Source organism: Corvus moneduloides, chromosome 1, assembly GCF_009650955.1.
Source record: "Corvus moneduloides isolate bCorMon1 chromosome 1, bCorMon1.pri, whole genome shotgun sequence".
Lineage (NCBI taxonomy): Eukaryota > Metazoa > Chordata > Aves > Passeriformes > Corvidae > Corvus > Corvus moneduloides.
The window spans coordinates 69,136,955-69,156,772 of record NC_045476.1 but is presented as its reverse complement, the minus strand read 5'-3'; the positions used below and the strand labels follow the sequence as shown (position 1 = coordinate 69,156,772).

The window sequence follows — 19,818 nt, the reverse complement described above, 5'->3', positions numbered from 1 at the left end:
GTAAGTGGATTTGCTAAAAGGTTTATAAAAAGATTAAAATTAAAGTGACGTCTAAACTTAACTTCAAGACAGTGGGGTGTTTGGTGTTGATATCTGGCAGTGTTCTACAATCATCTGTGCCTGATAAAATAATTCTGTATAATATTTTTTCTGTCACAGTAGTTTCCTCCAGCAGCAGCGTCATTAATGCAGTGAGAGCAACACTAGGTGGACACCAGAAGCATGAACTGTTCTGTAAAGATATGCATTTCACCAAAATCAATTTGCACATAAGAATCCTGTCTTAGAAGAGACAAAAGCCATGGCAAGGGCAAATGCACTGCACTTCACAGCCCCTCCTTTCATTGCCTCCCCCCAGCACATTGCCCTCCCAGCTGCCAACCGTGCTGCAGGCAGCTGAGGCCTTTACATATTTAGCAATGATCCTCTCTTGTCTGTCTTCCAGGAACTTGTCCCATCTCCCCTTGACCCACATGACGCTCTTCTCTGGCAGGCGTTCCCCAGCTCCGCTCCTCCTCCTGGGAGGGACGGGGAAAGGAGAAGGTGAGGAACACGCATCCACAGCGGGGGGCTGCTATTCTCCTCTGAGGCTCAGTGGTAACATGGGTTAATACCATCTGGTCTTCCACTCCAGCCACACTGTCCTTCAGCATTTTTACCAAGTCCTTTGCATCTGAGCAGCACCAGCTAGAAACAGCTCTCTCTTTGAGCGTGAAGCCTAATTGTACCAAACACAAGCAAAACATTTTTTTCTTAAATCCCAAGTAAACAGTCTGTATTCTAACACACAATAGGTCTGCACCAATTAAATACAGTATGGCAGTATATAAATTACAGTTCTTTACAGTAAATAGTAAAATACGAGAGTCCGCTTACTGTACACAACAATCAAAGAAAGAACAGCAGCTTTTCAGTAAGGTCCCAGGTATCTCAATCATTCACTTGCTAAGGAACAAAGAAAAGATACAGCAGGCCATTCACTTCACTCATTTTTTACCATGTTGCTTTACAAATATCCAGAATGCTTGTACAGGCATCTACAGTATCTACATGTGGAACAACCTTCTTAGGAATTCATGAGCACCAGACATAAATCCCTCCATCATTCCCATTATTAAAATAAACTTTACAGATTAAAATTACTTTAGCAGGTTCTATTTCATCTTGATAATAACCAACAAGTAACAAGTGCAAAGTTTGCAGTCATGATCCATTTACTGCTTCTTTATTTCCCATTTCTCTCCCCACCCCCACACCCAAAAAACCCAAAACCCTCTAAAAAACCAAAAATGTTGTCCTCTCACATCCTTGCAGTAATACTGTTTCTGCAGTCAAACTGCCCGGCTGGCTCACGCTAACATGTGAAATGCCAGACTCATAGCTTCAGGCATCGTCAGTCATTCCAATGCCAAGTCAGCACAGTGGCAGGCCTCTAGGAAGACAAAACATACGAAGCAGTTGGATATTTCAGTGTGCTTAAACATGGAACATAAGGCTGCACGGTGCCCAGTGACTGAAAGAAACATGGCACCAAGTTACCAGTTAAAACATTTACAATAGAAAGATATAAACAGCAAATATGTCAGTCTAAAACAAGTTCTTTGGTAATTAAGAACAGCAAACCGTAGCGGTTGGGGTTTTTTTTTCCAAATACGGATTTACATCCTGGTTTTTCCTCAATAAAATATCTTTTGTTGTTTAAAATATATCTCCCAAGTTGTTGCGTAACAAATAGTCCAGTACCTCAGTTATCTACAGATCAGCTTTAACTGTGTTTTAGTGTGCAGCCGTATCTGCCCACTGGCAGACAAACTATAGGTACACATTCATATATATATAATATATATATAATTTATAAAAAATTAGAGAATTAAGTCAAGGACTCTAGAGAATACACATTCCGTATGGACAGGTTAAAATGTACAATAGCTTCAAAAATCCGTAAAGTTTTCTACACAGTGATGCGTGTAGTAAGTGCAAAAATACTGCAGTTTAGTTAATCCAAGATTTCCTGTTTTCCTGTTTCCTAGAAAAAGCAGAAGCCGCTGCATCTCCTGAATGGCAGAGGACATCTCCTCCTGTCTTGGGAGTGACTGATGAGCTTTGAAGCACAGAACTCTTCCGTTTCTCTGAAGTGGAAGATGCCTGAGACCGGGAAGTGCTACTTGATTTCCTTGCGGGAGCTGGTGCTTTGCTGAGGCGCCCTGGACGAACGAAAACACCGTGTCGAGGTTTGCAGTGGAAGTACTCTCTGCCTTTCACAATTCCATCGTGCTTCCCTTCAAGGGAAAGAAATGCACAGGATTAAATGCTGGTACTGCCATGAGCACATACAATTGAGGCCCTGAAGTGTGAATAGCTTTGATTATCTGTCAAATAGTCAAGATTGTTCCTGCTGAGTGAGGAGCCAGATGCTCACCATACACTAGGGAGAACAAAACCTGGAAAGAAGGGCTTGAAATGAGATCGAAAAGATTATTTTCTAAAATATTGCTTTGTTAACTAACAGTTTAAAAAGTCAAGCACGTGTTCATTTTGCAAAATAAACTGTCCTCAAAACAAATTGCTTGCAAAGCTTAAATTTTAGCTGGAGACAAACTTCTGGCATAAGTGATATTATCTATTAAACTACTAAAAACATCTTAGAAACAGCATTTCCATAGAAGTCTCTTAACGCTTGCAGAGCACTGACTTTTTCTGACCCCTCCAAAGTGAAGATAAAGAAAACCTGTGCTCTGGAATTCATCTTTCCCCAGTGGAAAACAATAATAAATCTCTAAAAGCCATGGACAGCAAACCTATCTGGCAAGTGATGCATACTGTTAGCACTGTTCATGAATGTGCGCACACTGATTTTAAAAAAATCTGCCAATTTTAGGCTTTGCTTGTTTCTCTGATCTGTAAAAACAGATGGGTACCAATGGGGAACTACCACAACATGCAAAAGCAGGGCTTTCAGACAGTTAAAAAGGAATCAGAGCACCCCTATAACCAAGAAGATGAGAACTGGGTATACCAGACACCAAGCTTCATGAAGCTGGAGGTACTTCCCAGGACTGAATGGGAAGGAATGATTGTACTGAGACTTTAAAAATTGGTCACACTAGCTGCATAGATAACCCAGAACACATTTAGTCTTACCCAGCTGAACACTGAGTTCAACTCCAACCCAGATTCCAGCTGAAAAATCCACCGTTCCAACGTATCTTACTGTGCCCATCTTATTACTTCCAACACAGACTTGCTCACCCACGGCCACCCAGCTCGGCAAGACATGGCCTTGATCTGCAGGAGCACCTTCTTCACAATCGGAACCATCCAAGTGGTCCTTCGTAATATAATCCTCCACAGAAGCATCGGGGTAAGTCTCAGGGTCTGAAGTGTCTTTCACCAGTCCAGAACCAAAAGGGCTTTCCACAGCATCCGCAAGCCGGTCACCTGCTGCTGCTGCAGAGCTCTGCTGGCCTGTGCACGTGCTCTGCCCCTTGCTCTGTCCCTTGCTAGGGCCTTGGGGTGACTCCAAGGCGCTCACTCCATTAGAGGACAGAAGGGAACACGACTGTGGAGCTGCTGAATGGTCAAAGTCCTTCCCATCTTCAACGCCCATGAACTCAGTAAAGGAGTGATCTTCCAGAACATCCGTCGTGTGCTCAACTGTCACCTCACGTGCTGAAAATTCAATGGTGTTTTTGCCATCCAAGGAACTCAGAGCTGAGAGGGATCCAGCTCTGGGTAACTGCTGAGAGTCTCTGTCAGTGGCACTGAACGACAGTGGTACTTGCTCCGTTAAGGCACTGTTTTCTTTCAGTGGTAACACAGGTAACTTCTCTCTCGCTAACTCCTTCTCTAACTCTCGACATTCCTTGTTCGAAGAAGATCTTAAATCATGTGCAAGGGATGATCCTGAGGGATCACTAGAGTCCAGCTCCTTGGTGTGACTGGCTAGCTGGTCTGTGCTATCACTACAGGGAACAAGCATGTCAGACAGGGTGGCGTTAGAGGCACTGTGGGAAAAGTAGCCACTAGTGATGCTGCTAGTGGTGGGGCTGCGGGATACCTCTTTCTCAAGAACACGTGAGCTCATGAAGTCTGATTTAGAGGAAAACCACTCCCTGTTCTCCAAGCTAGCATTGTAAATACTGAAGTCAGCAAACTCCTCCGGTACATAAGGCCGGAAATTTTGAAAACTTTGTGGACTTATCAGTTTCTTATTAATGGCCTCCAACTCACTGTCTTCCTCCTCAGAGTCCTGCAAATGAAGAGAGGAATTAGGATTAGGAACCTGTGACAGCAAGGTTTTCAAAATAAACTAACCATCCTTGATTTTCTTCCTTTCTGAGCATGGAGAAATATATACCTTTAATATTCTTTAACTGAAGAATGGAAGACACCATGGAAAAGAGTTGCTGGGAACGTATCCTATCTACACTGAGCTATTCAATTTTGAGAAATTCTGAACAGTTCAGAAAATATAAAGCAATAAAAGGAAAGTTGTATGTTTCCATCCACAAACTTTTTTTCTGCCATGATTTAGACTAATTAAACCTACTGAAGGTACTGTATAGAGCTAATTCACCAGCTAACAAGATAAACATAAATTTGAATGGAAAAAGGCCTTACAGAGTCTCTGCTACAATATAGATTATTAAAAACTTTGGGATTGTTAAAAACTTTGCACAATGGGATTTTCTGTTAACCTGATATCAGTGAGGCTAAATAATTTTGCTTACCCCTGGCTATCCCACCTGAACATGTTCAGGATGTTTGAATATACAAGCAAAAAGATCAAGTATTATAGTGAACCTTCAAGGAAGCATTTGTACCCATACATGTACATGTTTGGAGGGAAATAAGTGATGCTAATCAACCTGGCAGAATTTGGAGGTGCCTCCCTGAATTTCCTCTTGGTGATGCGTGGGGATGCACCATGACCAGACCACAGACTTGGCTTTCACAGAGTCCATCTGAAGCTTAGGACTTCAGTCTGTAAAGGTGCATCTGAGAAAGAATCCAGCAACATGGTAGGGCTGCTCCCTCAAGATAAAATACTGCAGGCAGGACTCCATATGGATGCTTTTTTAAGTACTTCCTTTTTTATGTACATATATGTCTTCATTTATACGTATATATGTGGGTATAAACATATGTATATGCAGACATATATATTAAGAATGGTTAGTTTACAGCAAATTTCTACTAGAAATAATTGTATTTTAGGAAAAATGAAAACTGCTGAAGTACTTTAAAGAAACTTAAGCACCTATTATTTCTCAGTTCCTTTATCTGCATCACAGATTTCAAATACTAATCAAGGCAGATCTGTGTGGTATCTGAAGTAGCTGGATGCTTTCAGACACCTTAATTCACCAATGTCAAAGGAAAAGCAGAACAGTTAACCAGATGACCATGGAGTGGCAACACATCAGGATAAGCATCCTCTTGAAAGTGTTTCCTACACTTCATAACAGCCAAGACTGCTCAAATAACTGTGTAACAAAACTTCAAAAGCCCAGACAGGAAACAGATTTGCTCAGTTTGCCCATGTCAGAATAACCACAGAATTGTTTGGATTGGAAAGCACTCCTTGAGATCAATTAGCCCAATCACCCTCTGCTCAAGCCAGGTCAGCCAGGGCAGGCTGTCCAAGACAGTGTCCAGTTGGGCGGGTTTTGAGAACTCTGTAACCTTCCTGCACAACTCATTCCAGTGTTTGACTCCCCTCACAGTAGACAAAATGTTTTCTTGTTCCATCTTGTGATTAGATGGAATAATCTCAGGTGTTGTGATTTGCTTCATGTTCTGTCACTGGGCACTGCTGAAAAGTCTGCCTTGGCCCATCAGGTGTTTTTATACATTGGTAAGATGCCCCTGTGACTGGTCTCCTTAAAACCAAACAGCTCCAGATATTCCAGCCTCTCCCCATAGGTCAGACAGCCCTTATCTGTCACAAGGTCTCATTTCCGTTCCTATCATGTTCAAACTCATGAATAAAAACAGAATTCAGTATCACCCACACAGAGTTGCCTCTTAAGATGACTCAAGATTATCAATAATATTAATTTTTTGTTGGCACAGCTATCAGTATCTGAACAGGATGTCTCTACTTGTCTAAGTACATCTGACAAATCCAACCACATTTCAGATTATTAATACTTGCTCAAGTAAAGGCTTGGCATCCTTTGCTGACTAATTTTTACAGCATGGTTTCAGAGTTATTTCTCATACAGAATTTGGATGAAGGCTTTAGTCTGCAATTATTTATTTCTCTGAAGAGGAGCAACAGTGTTAGAAATGTCATTATTGAGTATTATTTATACTACTGAAAATCTTGCTACTTACATCTGAAATCCACAGCTCCTTTAGAAGTGAAGGAAAAAATTAATACCTGCTTTCCTGAGACTAAGAATACCCTTCCAAGCACTAAAGCCTTATGCAAAGCATCTTTTTTGCATATTGCAGGATACCAGTTGCACATCTCTGAGGGATGTGTTCTTAATCATTCTGCATATTTCTTTCCTTTTGCCCTTTTTACTTATGCAAAACAAAGTTTTGTTCTATGCAGAACCCTATAGTTTGGGGTTTTTTTTAAAAATACTAAGATTTTATCAAATATACTTTTTCAAGTTGAAGATTATATATGAACTCCAAACTAATAAACATTTAATGAAGGAAGTATTTCTAGTCGATACTAGCTAAATGTCCCCTTGAGACCAAAAGGTATTTTTATAACAGAGTTTTTTGTGTCTCCTTTGAAACTTGCAGGATTCCTCATTTGACTGAAAAAAACCCACATTGGTGGTGTCCCTGTTCAGAATCAGACTGGTTAAGAGGCTGTAACTGAGAAACGGCTGTGCAGACACACTGACATTGGTGACTTGATTAGGAAAGGTCAAACAAGTAACCACAGTGTTGGTCATGTGCCATTTCAGGGTTATCTGTCATCACAAGTACAAAAGCTAAGGTACAGAGAACCAATCTTCTTACTAGGACATGGGCTATGAAGAATGCTGCGAATAGGTTCTGAGACACCACCTTGTGACAGACAAAAGATGCCCCTGGTGGGGACAAGACATACTTCTTTTCAGAGCTCCTCTTAAGTTTCCTGATTGGGAAATTCCAGAAACAAAGCAATTTCAGAGTTCTTCAAATTTCTGTGGATGTGAGATGTTGGGGAAAAAAAGAAAGAAGGTGCCTTTGTACAGCTCAGGCTATTGGTATAAATAAAGATAAAATCTTTGCAAAACTGCTCAAGAAACTTCAGCAACTTCCCTGGGATGTAACAGAATGACTATAATGAAAAGCAGATTTAAGAACTGGTAACAGAAAGGCCATGACAGCAAGAACTAAGGACACAAGACTATACATCAAGTCCTAGCAGTAAAGAAGCAAAATAAGCAAGAGCACAGAGCAGCTTCCCTACACCTGCTTTGTAACAAAGATACTGTGTCATTAGAAGTTAAAGCATCCGAGCTTTCAAATCCCTAAATTACACCTCTCAAGTAACCTTAACAACTTAGTTCCCATTTTACTAATTTAAAAATCAGTAATACTTACCTAGTGGTTGCATCACTGGTGCCTCAATTTTTATTGCATGCTAGGAGGCTTTCCTCTTAGCCAACCCCACCTTGGACATGTTAATTACTGGCAGTATTTAAATACACTTAATATGAAAACATTCAATCTGACCTTAACATAAGCCACTGTATTCCTGTATTATATAGAACAGGCCCCTATATCATGCTGTTTTGATATAGCTGCATTGTCAAGCACGTGTAAGTACTCGCTGAAATTTCAGGTTGAATGCTCTATTTCAGGCCAACTGAATAAAAATATTTTTTGTTAACTGCTTTTTTTTTTCCCCCCCTTCCTTTGACAGATGTGTTTTGAATATTGGAATACTCCAGCCTAGTTAAAACATAAGACTCACTGCAGCTCTGAAAAATGGGGTAGTCTGGGAAGCCTACATCCTACAAAGGCTTCTTTCCTAAAGTGATAAAACGCTCCAGAAGCACCATTTGCTAAACACAACACCACAGGCTGGCAGGACTCTGCAAAGTAGGCACGTCAACCTCCTCCCCACTAGCGGCTGCTACTTCTTGCCTGTCTCCCCAGGACCCACTCAATGGTCTAAAAGGTCATCAGAGAGAGGAGTAGATCCAAATGAACTATAACTCCATGGTAGTCAAGCCATTAACTGGGTGGATCAGTTCCCTTGATCTGACTTCCTATGCAACCAAACAAAAAGTTGTGTTGATACAAGGGAGAAGCCAGCAGGAGCAAGCAGCGGAGAACTGAAAGAACTGCTCTTTCCATGGTTGGCTACAGCAGGTTTACAGTGTTCAGTGAATTAGCTCCCTTCTAGTTGGAAAGCTTGGTGGCAGGATACTGCCTATTTCTAGCTCTGAAAGCTTCTGCCTATCTGTGGAAAGCAGCACAGGCAAGTGCCTGGGTTAATTCAGGGCACGCATGGGGTGGGACTTTGTTTTCACTCAAGGGATTTAAACTGCCCTCAAGTTGCTATGGAAAGTTTTGTAACAACTTACTTTCCAAGGGATGTTTTTTCAACCCACTAGATTTTTTCTTCCAAATACCTTCATGCTGTTTGTATCAGTGACTCAGTGCGAGTCAGCACGTCAGCTACCTTACGGAAAATTAACATGATCAAGAGTAAAACAGCTGCCACCCAAACCCAGGAGCCAAGCTTCAAATATACACAGCACTCGGGATACCTTGGTCTAACAACCTACAAAATAGCATTAGAAATCCGGAACAGTTTTTTAATGGCTTGGCTATATGGTAGGAATGAAAATAACTTTTGAATAGGAAGAATCCATCACTGGCATTTTGTGGAAAGGTGGCCTATAACACTTACAGGAAATAATTTGAAGGTTCTGAATTTTAAATCTATAGCTCTGATTAAAGCAAGTACTTGCAGCCATGTTCCACAGCCCCAAAACCAAAACCATCATACAGCAGAAATGATGATACACTTTGTTGAAGCAGCAGTGAGAAAAGGATTTAGCAGATGAAGATTAAAACAAAATCCCTCCACCTCAATTTCCACCTGAATTATGATGAAGACAGGCTGCAGGTTAATTAAGAGCGGCAGTCTTATTTTAGTCATATTACTTCCACGCCAGGCAATTATAAGCTTTTTAAAGTGTACCCACACCTAAATGCACAGTTACTTACACCAAATGGGATCATTCCATTTACTCTGGGGTATAGTCACAAAATCTAGGTAACATACAAGGTATATTAGAGTGACAACAGCATGGCTCACTAACCAATCCTTTACTTGATCATTTGTGCCCTGTAAACACTACAGCCTCCCCTCTCCCCCCACCCCACAAGACAAATGACATATAAACATTAAAACCCAAAACAAAACAAAAACAAAACACAAAACCCCAGTGGAGTTAGTTCCAATGACAGAGTGCATTTGCAAGCCAGACAAGCCACTGTTTTAACCATAACCTACAATCACTCACAAGTGGTTATATCCACATCATGACTTCTTTTTCCTGCTGCAGTAGCATGAGTGCCTCAAGCCCACCACCAAATGGCTCTGAGCCCACCACCAGGCCTCAAGACAGACACTGGTACAAAACTTACAATCTTCTCCTCAGGCATGCTGCTGGCACTGCTTCCTGCAGGCACAGAACAGCCAGCACAGTGCACCTGAGATGGAGGCATGCTCTGCAAAGGTTGAGACACACAACACATCACACAAACCACAGTGCTAAATGGGTGCCAAGTTAGAAAGGTGTGAGACGAGATGAAGGTGAAACACCCATGCTGGCCACATAGGCATCAAAATTCAAGTTAATGGGTAGGGAAACTCATGCGCTCCTCCCAGAGTTTGAGGGTGAGGAATAAAGGCCAGAATTATAACCACCCCAGAATAGTTTCACAGAATTATGTTTGATCTATGAAAAAAACCACACCAACATCTTACTGAAGAATTAAAAAAAAAGGTAGGTTACTGCTACTTTAGAACAGAAGTATCCTGTAGAGGAGAATACTTACCAAGAAGTAAAAAAACCCCAAAACCCACAAACCCAGTATTCAGGTAAAAAGCAAACAGCAAAACTCCACCACATATAAAGAGTGGCCTGAATAATTTTACCAGAGAATTACAAAATTCTGTTGCAACAGATGCAAATGATTTGCCAAGTACACAAAATCACTCCATCGCCTTTAAAAAAGCAGGTGGTTTTCAAAGATTACCTCTTGACTAAGCAGAGGTCGGCTTTCAAGTGGGGTCTTCCTTTTATGTTCCTCTTTCACTGGCATTAAGGGCTTGAAAAACTTTGGTGGCTGGGGAGAAAATGCTTTAAAAGGGCTGGCCATTAAAGCATGGGAATTCTCTGCTACAACACCTAGGTAAAAAAGCAAAAACAGTGTATTTCAGTTCTTCATATCCTGACTGCAAAAGCATATTTCAAAATAACTTGCTGGCTACAGAGAAATGTCCATGTTTTAGTATTCAACCACTGGCCTAGGCATGAAATAATGCAGAGTTCAGTGAGATCCTCAGAGAAATCTGGAAATAGAAGGAAAGCAGAAAACAGCAGTATCTGCCCCCTCCATTCTGAGGCTCCAACATTTCTCCTTTTCATCTTGGTCATAAAAACAGTGGGAAGTATCCTTGAAACTCTTTTTTTCCTGTGCCTCACCTGACCTCTGCCCACAACACTGCAAATCTGCCCTGTAACCAAGCCAGCCATCCTGCACAGCCAGGATGATCAAAAAGGAAATTATAAGCAAGGAAGTGATGAATAAGCCCTCAGTCCCACTTTACTGCAGTGGTATTTCTACCTGCACCACCTGGTCAAAAAGAGCATGCTGCAATGTGACCTAAAGGAAATAAGGCACCTGTGACACACCGACACAGAGGCACAGCCAATATCCACATATCATGTAAAGAACCTGTCTAAGGACACTTCCCACTTTAAAAAAAGCACCTTTATTTTAAAATTCATAAAATAACAGCAGCTGCCATTTGTTCTTTTGTGTGACTGTCATTTTTTGTTTTGTTTTGGGTGGGTTTTTTTCTTTTTTTTTCCTCTACAGTTTTGATTTATATTTAGCACATTCTTCTGCCCTCCTCTTGGTTTTTTGGATACCCTCAACTTTACACCCTTTCCTGGATGTCTTATGCATTTCTCCCTTTCTCCCCTATTTCCGGATTACATTTAGGTCCTGAAGTAGAAGCTGGATAACGCATTTTGTAGGAAAAGAGCATTGGGAACTTAATTTTCAATTTAATGCAGTAAATAAAAATCCACCAGCACTGTCATTACATATATGAAGTCTCACCACTGCCATCTTTGCTCTTGCGAGGTGACTCCCTGGGTAAAGTACCATAGCATGATACGTCTTGATAACTGGAACAACAGTCAGATATATCTAGGTGACTTTCAGACCAACCCTAAAAAACCAAAAATACATACATCTGCATGATGATGCAGGCAAATGTGGAAAAAATAATAGCTAAACTTAGGTGTTTGTTTTTTTTAAAAGTCAACCAAACCCCACAAACCAAAGGTATGTCAATTACTGACTTCAGACAATTTTCCTGTTGCACAAAAATGGATTGTTTAAAAGCTAATTAGCTGGTAAGTAAGTATTTAAAGTTTTGCTCTCTTTCTTAAATATCAGTTTATAAAATTCCAATATGAAAAGCAGAGAAGGACAATAAGGTTTAATGCAAAATTTTATGTAATTGGTGCAGAACTTTGAAGATACATTATGTAAATCAACTGCTTTAAATACTATTAAAGGGAAAAATATTTCTATTTTCCTTTTTCTTTCCCCCCCTCAATTCTCAAACACATCTTGCTTCTGGTGGGGGTGGGAAATCTGGGAATGTGAGCTGTTTGCTGCTATGTTTCCATACCTTGTCATCTTCATCGCAGGCAGAAAGATCCAGCCGGCTACAGGACACCTACGGAACACCAACAGATAGAATGACAAAATGCCTGCCTTTTATTTATGAAATACAATACCTTGAGGAAACACTGTGATCATTTAGTCCTAATAACTCTTTTGTTCCCTCTTTTCAGACCAGACTATGTAAAAAGACATCTACATTTCTGCTGTATGAGTGGGTGAGAGGAGATCACATAAAATGCACACAAAATGGAAACTACCCCTTTACACTGTGAAAAAAGTTAAAAGGGACTTGAATATAATAGTAATCTGAATCAGGGCAGTTGTCATTGTGAACTACTTCCTAAATGGATATCCTTATAAAAGGAGAAGAGTTTCAACCAACCCTCCCATTTCCCTGTTAATTTTGTTATCTCCTAGGACGGTGGGGAGGGGTTTCACTTCATGACCGCTTTCCATAGGCTCGTTAGTCCCAGCACAGAGTAATCATCACCGTGTCTCGTTGTGCAAGCATTACATCAGCACACAGAGAGCAGCCCCCTGCCCCATCAGGGCTAATGCATTGGATGATGAAGGGTCCTTACGTTGTGCACATTCGGAGTGCTGATGCTCCTGCGGATGTTCCTGGCTTTGGTGGAGAGAGCCTCTTTGACGGTGACTGCCTGTGTAAAGAGAACAAAACACTAACAGCAATGCCATGGTCTCCTCAGGAGAACTGAGCTAGCAGGATAGGGACTTTTTTTCAGTGGAGCTAACAGCAGCAAACAGGGCCTGCATTCACAAATCTTAACTTGCACACACAACCACCAAAGCTTCTGTCTGCAATTCATTCTTTGCCCTTTGCCTGTTCAGGTTCTGAGTACTACAGCATTGCCAGCTTTAGTTACTACATCCACCGCCACTGGGAATTTCCATTTCACAGAAGTAACTTAGTCTTACATTTATCTGTCCAACGATCTCAAAAAAAAAACCCCAACTAAAAAAGAAAAGTAACACAGTATTTTTAAAAGATCAATCATCTCTTCTTGAATTCTCATAATCTAGCACAAAGGCTGCAAGAAATGCTTTTTCCTTGCCTGTCTTAGTCGTTCAAGGCTCAGAATGTTCTCCACTTGCAGCACACCACGTGTGTATTTCTCAATGTAGGTTTCGCCATCGGATGTGCCCTCGTTCTCACTCCTTGCAGCCATCAGTGCTAAGGTCTCACGATCCTCAATTTCTTCTGTAGCCTAAAGTAGAAGTTACACCATTGAAGGTTTCAAAAAGTAAAGCCAATTGTGTTAGTTCACTTTTTCAGACCAGTTCAATCCAGAAATTAACTTGAATTGGGCATCTCAAACTTAGCAGCAAACCTAATTACAATGATGCAGGGCTTTTCAATAGAGATGCAAATGATGCTGAAGAGATCAAGCTTAGGAGAAGTTCTGAGCATTTGCTGTAGTAAATGCACTTCCAGAAATAATGCATATATAACCTGAAACTGTGTATGTTAAGGCTCAACTAATGACAACTTCCTAGGCAAGGAAATATAATTTCCTTCCCAAATCTTAAAATATTCTGTGATTTCCCTAGAGTTTAAAATTTAAGTAGTACTGCAACAAGGTGACAATTACATGGTGACAAGACTATTTATGTTTTCATTTGTCCAGTTTGTTTACCTTTAAAATAAATCTTATAGTACATTTACAACTTGTATGAGTTTTTTCTATAAAAAGTAATTTATATTCCTGTGAACTCAGCTTCCCAGATATTCTGTTTCACAGACCTGAACATTCCTCGGAGTACCCCCTATATTTTCCCTGTAGACACTAATGGGCTTTCAAAAATAACTCTGCTACAAAAACTCAGTTAAACACAGTGGAAGAGAAAATAAATCCCCACAGTTTTCAACTGTTTAAAGATAAACATGATCTCACACTGAACTTCAGTATATCCACTTTGGCAAGCTGCCTCATATCAGCAAAGCACGACATTTACTTTCTAATCAGTATCACCCACTGCAGTAGGTCAATTCCATTGGTTTCTGTGAATTTGCCAGAGAAATACAGTATAATTTACCTTTGGTATATTGGATACTATTTCATATGTCACTCCACAGGCATAATATATATTTTTCAAGGATATTCTCCTTTTCAGGCTCTGGGTAAAACTCTAGAAACAAAGTAATTTTCAGTTACTGTTTTGATAATTATTATTTATGACATCCTAAGAAATAAAAAGGTGCAATGCCAAATCTGATTACAAAGGCAATCAGAATCATAACTTATTAAGTTACTTTTTCTAGCATTTATGACATTTTAAGCACTCTTTACAGCACTGTGCTTGGTATACAACACTACTAAGTTCAATCAGTTGAAAAATGGACAGCTCAAAGAAATATACCAGTACACAGCTTCACTGCAACCTATAAAAACCTAGTTTTCATTTACCTCTTGTAAGACTCATAAAATTAAGCAAGCAGCTAAGAAAGCACATTCATTAAATTAAGAATATGAAACAAAACAAGGAATAAAAGAATATATGGACTTTCTACCTGCTTGTTATAAATGTTGGCTGCAATCCTTTTGCGTAATACCAGTTCCATTGCAGCAGGGTGACTGAGCTGCACAGTAGTCTTCACTATTAAGTAAATTCTCTCATTTTGAGGAGTTACCCTATTCAGGTGCACTGAATCATGGACAGAAGAGTCCCAGGCAGCAGTGGCTGAAACCTATGCAGACAAATTAAGTGGAGGAAGGAAAGGGAAATCAAAGATTTTATTAGTCTAACAACAGGTATCATTTGCAATGATTTAACCTGAAGTAAAACAATTCCTTAATGAGAGAAAAATCAGCATCATTGAACAAAGTGGAGTCAAACCTCCTTTTCATAACAAGGAATTTATCAGAAGAAGCAAAAAAGAGGTGTTAAGATAGCGGGGCAAACAATCATGACCACAATCCCTGCACTGTGCAAACCCTGCCCCCCCAAAAAAAGTCTTCACACAGCTGGAGACAGAAAGGAAAGCAGAAGCAAGACTGGATAAAGCAATACAAATCCTACTGCTACTATATTAAAAGTATATTAATTTCAACATAAAATCTTCCATCTATGTTGGATTAGGTTATAACAGCTCCCAACAGAATAAACCTGCATCTGTTCTGGAGAATGGGGTTTTTTTCCTTCCGTTTCCCTTCTCCCCAACTCTGCTGTCCCATTTATTCTGGAAACGTCTCAAACAATGGCCTGAGTAGGCGCATAGACACAGAACATGGAAGGAGTCAGTTAAGAAATTCCAAAATGGATTCAGAACCATTAATTTCCAACAATTCCCAAGCCATATATTTAAAAAACAGTAATTTTGTGCTACAAATGAAAAAAGTTTTATTTAAGTATTAAGCTTTGCCTAGTGTGCACAATAAATCAAGTAGTTTTTTCTGAAGAACTAAGAGTCTGCAAGAGGAATGATGAAGGTGTGAGGAAAGCAGGAAAAGGGATTTTTAGTCAGACAGTTGAATTATTCTTTTGCCAAGAGCTAAGACTTGTTATCTCTGAATTAAGGCAAAAGAGCTAACAAGTTATATTCTCTTCAATTCTAAATAAATAGGCCAGAAAATAAAGGCAGCACTAGATACAGATGGTACTTCTAAGACAAAAGGGTAGTAATAATAATAATTAAATACATAGAAGTAGGAAATAAAACATAAGAAGAAAGCATTAACACAAGCTGCAGTTGTCAAGAAGGAGGCTTGCTAAAAATTTACCTCATCATCACTGTGTTTTATGATCGGTAGATAAAAGAATGGGCTCCCATGCTCCTTTGGTAGTATTGAGTTAACTCCTGAGGCATGGGGACCTATAAGTTGTTCACTGGCACTGAGGTCATCAGCTAATGAAACAAATGTACAAAGAATGAAATAGTTTTATATCAAAGGGTATGAATATACAGAGGCAAAGTTGTAATGCAAAGTCCTAATAAAGGCCTAGCCATAATTCATAATACATTTAATCCTACTTTATCTTATTACTATGCAGCATTTTGAAGATTATTTCAGCATACAAAAGAAATTGAGAATAGCAGTTCTGGCTGCATAAGGCTTTTAGCTAAACAAAAAAACAAACAAAAGGTGTGCAATGACACAGTCAACCTGTTTAAAAATCCTATTTTATCTTTTGCCAGCTAATCTCTACTGATAGTAAAAAAAAAAAACAACCAAGATAAAAACATTCCTTGTGAGCACAGATGAAGGAGGAGGGTATTGCATTTTCCAAAAGCATACACTAAAGCAGGTATTGATGCATTGCCTTTATAAATATGTGTAGTAGCTCACTTCACTGCTGGATGTGATACGGACTGTGGATCCTCTTCTGCTCTATGTTCAGGTTTATAATTAGACTTGCTTCCTAAACAGTCCTTAAATGTGGAGCTACCTCTTCTCTTGTTACTTACACTGTGTATCTGTGTCTTAAGAATATATATATCAATATTCTTCTCATATTTACAACTAAATGCCTTCAAAGGAAGAACACTTAGATTCTCTAAAAAATGCTCATTATAGCCCTAATACAGTCTTCATTAAATGAGCTGTTTAAGACTCTAGAGATATGTCAGTGGAAGGAGCTCTGAAAGCACTGGGAGATTCTCCATCAGTGTTTTAATGACATGTGAATTTGTACATCAAAATGCTTACAGGATTTCCTCATCTGCTGTTTGATTCAAACTAAGCTTGCTTTCTTACGCTATTTGCTGTTGTACAGCCTATCACCGTACTCTTGTGTTCCCTGACTTTCTAAAATAGTTGTGCTTAATTATGCCAACATACACAACCAGAAGAAAAAGCACTTTACAAGCCATATCAGACAGTGTCATTGCCAGGACTTGTTTATTTCTTACACCTTTCAGGTTCATTCTTCCATTTAACAATTTATTGACCCAAACTAATCCCCCATTTCCCCCTCCACAAGTTTCTTAATCTGTTTTTACAACATACCATTCAGATCAAGGAAGAGGACAGGTATATGTGTTTCCATTCCCGCAGGTGGAATCCTGAAACAAAACAAACTGCTGGCAACAAAGAAGGCAAATTCATACCTAAGCTTATTTGGGCAAACAGATCATCTTACAATATTCATTAATTGTAACCAATGGCTAAAGCTGGCAGCATTTTGATGGCTCCTCTGAATGCCTGTGTGGCACAGACAGCATTTTGTTTATCTACACGCAGAGCTAAATGTAGAGCTTTGCCAAAACTCAATTCACACCACAGAGCACGTGGCAGTTGCTGTGAGGACCAGAGTTTTAAACATCCAGTTCTGTTCCTTGTGAAGTTAACTGGTTGTAGTCATCTCATATATAAAGGTCAGCAACCCTTCAAACAACTGGATATGTAACTACTGTCAGTCTTTATATCCATAAACACACTTTTAGTTATATGATCACAGCACGCTTCAGGTGGGTAAGGGGAAAAATGGTGAGAAAAGAGTATTGCTACATTATTCCCCAAATACTATTGGAGACATTAGTGTGCACTTAATTAGAGGAGTATTTCTTGTCCATACTTTCCCAAACCCCAACACATTGCATTCCTCATTTTTGCATGTCAGGTCCAAAGATCATAGTTAAAACACAGATTTAAACGAAGCTAAAGAGAAATACATTGCAAATTCAGAAGAAACAGAGAACATCCTTTGAAATCTGAGTTTCTTCCCTCTCCACCCTTTATCAGTGACATTATCACGTTTTCTACCATCTATCTTTCAATCACTCCTTTTATGAAAGGAATCAAACTACCGGATAATCTTCTCAGTTGTATAAAGTTGTAAAATACTATATTATATTCAAAGGTGATTTTCAAACCTTGAAAGATATTTCAAAGCTACTCTATGTAATATCTTTGCTAAGCAAATCTTTCTTACATTCAGAACAGCACCTCACTTTCTAAGCCTTCTCCCAGCTGAAAGCAGTTTGTAGTATTACAGGAAAATACAGAAAAGTCCAAAATATCCTTAGATTTGTACCTTGCAGCATACTAAGTTTATGGACAAAAAGCTGACAACTCCAGTGGCTTTTCTGAACGTACCAATTTGCAGGGGCACCGGGAATTCCACTGCCTGGTGCTGGAACAAACACTGCATTCCTCTCTTCTGTCAGCCCTACCCACTGCTCCACCAGCCGGGCTTCCCGTTCTATATCATCCTCAGATTTTTCTACAGTGGAAGAGATTAGGATTACACACGAGACACACTTTTTGTGGTATAGGGCACAAAGTTCTTATGACAGAGACTTCAAGCAAACCTTGTTTGTTGCTGATCTTTTGGATCTGCTCATCTAAGTATTCTCTGCGTTTTATTAATGCATCAGACCACCTTTCTCGCACACAGTTTAAATCTTCTTCCTAACATGGAAACAGAGAAGAAAGTCACTAGACTATGTGGGTAAGAATAAAGGGCAGTGAATTTTGTGGTAATTTAATCAGAATTTATATTAAATGGCTTGCACGATGCAGAAAACTTTTTTCCCCCAAATGACATGCACACTGATTAAGTGCCTCATCACCCATGAATGGAAGTTTATTTGCTTTCAGGTCTCAGATTCCAACAGGAGAAAAGAAAATGTGACTGCCTCTGCTGCTGAACAGATTACACACCATGAGCTAATTACTCACAGAAGTGGCAATCAAACTTTTGAATGGCATATGGAAGAGGAAAACCCGGTATCATCAGTTGATCATAAGTTCTCCTGAAGATTAGACAGGTCAGTACACCCTCAAACCTGCACAAAATTCCATTGCTAGCAGCTGCTATCAGTGCAATTAAAAGATTTCTCATGCAAACAAAACCCATCATGCAATCATGCTTTGTGGTATCACAGAAAATCTGGTTGGTTCTTCTCTGTGATATGTCAGGAAGCGCATAAACAGCCCGCAAGAAGTTAGTACCTTTAAATTATATTTTTGAGATTGATAGGAAACCTAACACATCATTTTAAGGGATGTCAGCATTCTCACCTAACTGGTTTTACTTCTGTAAGACTGCCTATTAGAAAGAAGTCTTCTATGTAGAAATCTGAAATTTATTTTACTTTGGGGGGGATTTCCTCTTCTGCTCTTTGTCACCTTTTAAAATGAGTCTTCTGTTATACTGCCTAAATTGCGACTTATCACACAGAAAAACAGGGTCAAAGCTGGGTTTTGTGCAAATAAAACAAAATTGCTTCACTGAAGCTTCTGTATCTACCCCCCATTCACATCCTCCACTCTCTCTCACTCAAGCATTTCAGGAAACTGCACAACTTAAAAGGTTATGATATTTTCTTTAGAAAACAAACAAAATATCCTATGCTGCATAATTTGCCTGGAAAGGATGCCTGCAGCTGCTGGCTCTTTCCCCTGTGATATTCATAAGAAACTGCTTTCATTCTAAATTAAAGTTTCAAAGCTTTTATTCCCATAGCAATTCATGTAGCCAGTTAGGAGAGCTGACTGCAGAGTACTAGAGAAGAGAGGACACTGTAAGAGTATGAAGTCACAAGGTAAACTGAAATAGCAGTGTTTTATAGCCCAGGTAGCCTCTAAAATGCACAGCACGTGTGTATTTCAAAGCCGCTTTTGCTTGTTCATTTGAGAGTTGCTGGCCATTAGCATTAGCTGTGCCCCATGCCGCAGGATTGACAGCAACAGCAGCAATACCTGGTAACTATCCATATCACCACCATCATCCTCCTCCTTCTGGTAGGAGAAAATACATTTTGTAAAACACAAAAACCCATGCATTTAGCTCAACAGAAATTCACAAAAATAATCCAAAACATGAATACAAATATTTCTGCCACAAACTTGTAAAATGTTAAAATCACAACACTCAAATAACTAGTCTTATTAATAGGTAGAAAGATTTTTTTTTCATTACAGACTGTAGCAGCTCAGCCATGATTTGTGTATTAGT

At 39.6% G+C, this 19,818-nt stretch overlaps 1 protein-coding gene across 6 annotated transcripts in view; it reads right to left on the bottom strand.

The window, feature by feature from the left end:
- Positions 1–223: 223 nt before the first annotated feature.
- Positions 224–19,818, bottom strand: part of KIF13A (kinesin family member 13A) — a 104,629-nt gene continuing 85,034 nt past the window's right edge. For 2 of the 6 annotated variants that reach the window (XM_032114637.1, XM_032114669.1), the window contains 15 exons: positions 19,563–19,601; positions 18,170–18,269; positions 17,955–18,081; positions 16,866–16,921; positions 15,639–15,763; positions 14,429–14,605; positions 13,954–14,046; positions 12,972–13,124; positions 12,480–12,557; positions 11,903–11,950; positions 11,323–11,434; positions 10,231–10,382; positions 9,616–9,699; positions 3,142–4,249; positions 224–2,279 (listed from right to left, as the gene is read on the bottom strand). In XM_032114637.1, coding sequence (XP_031970528.1) covers positions 1,993–2,279; positions 3,142–4,249; positions 9,616–9,699; positions 10,231–10,382; positions 11,323–11,434; positions 11,903–11,950; positions 12,480–12,557; positions 12,972–13,124; positions 13,954–14,046; positions 14,429–14,605; positions 15,639–15,763; positions 16,866–16,921; positions 17,955–18,081; positions 18,170–18,269; positions 19,563–19,601 — 2,739 coding nt within the window. In that variant the 3' untranslated portion in view covers positions 224–1,992. The remainder of the gene's footprint in view (positions 2,280–3,141; positions 4,250–9,615; positions 9,700–10,230; positions 10,383–11,322; positions 11,435–11,902; positions 11,951–12,479; positions 12,558–12,971; positions 13,125–13,953; positions 14,047–14,428; positions 14,606–15,638; positions 15,764–16,865; positions 16,922–17,954; positions 18,082–18,169; positions 18,270–19,562; positions 19,602–19,818) is intronic. The other 4 variants (XM_032114662.1, XM_032114643.1, XM_032114652.1 and 1 more) reach the window with 4 other exon arrangements.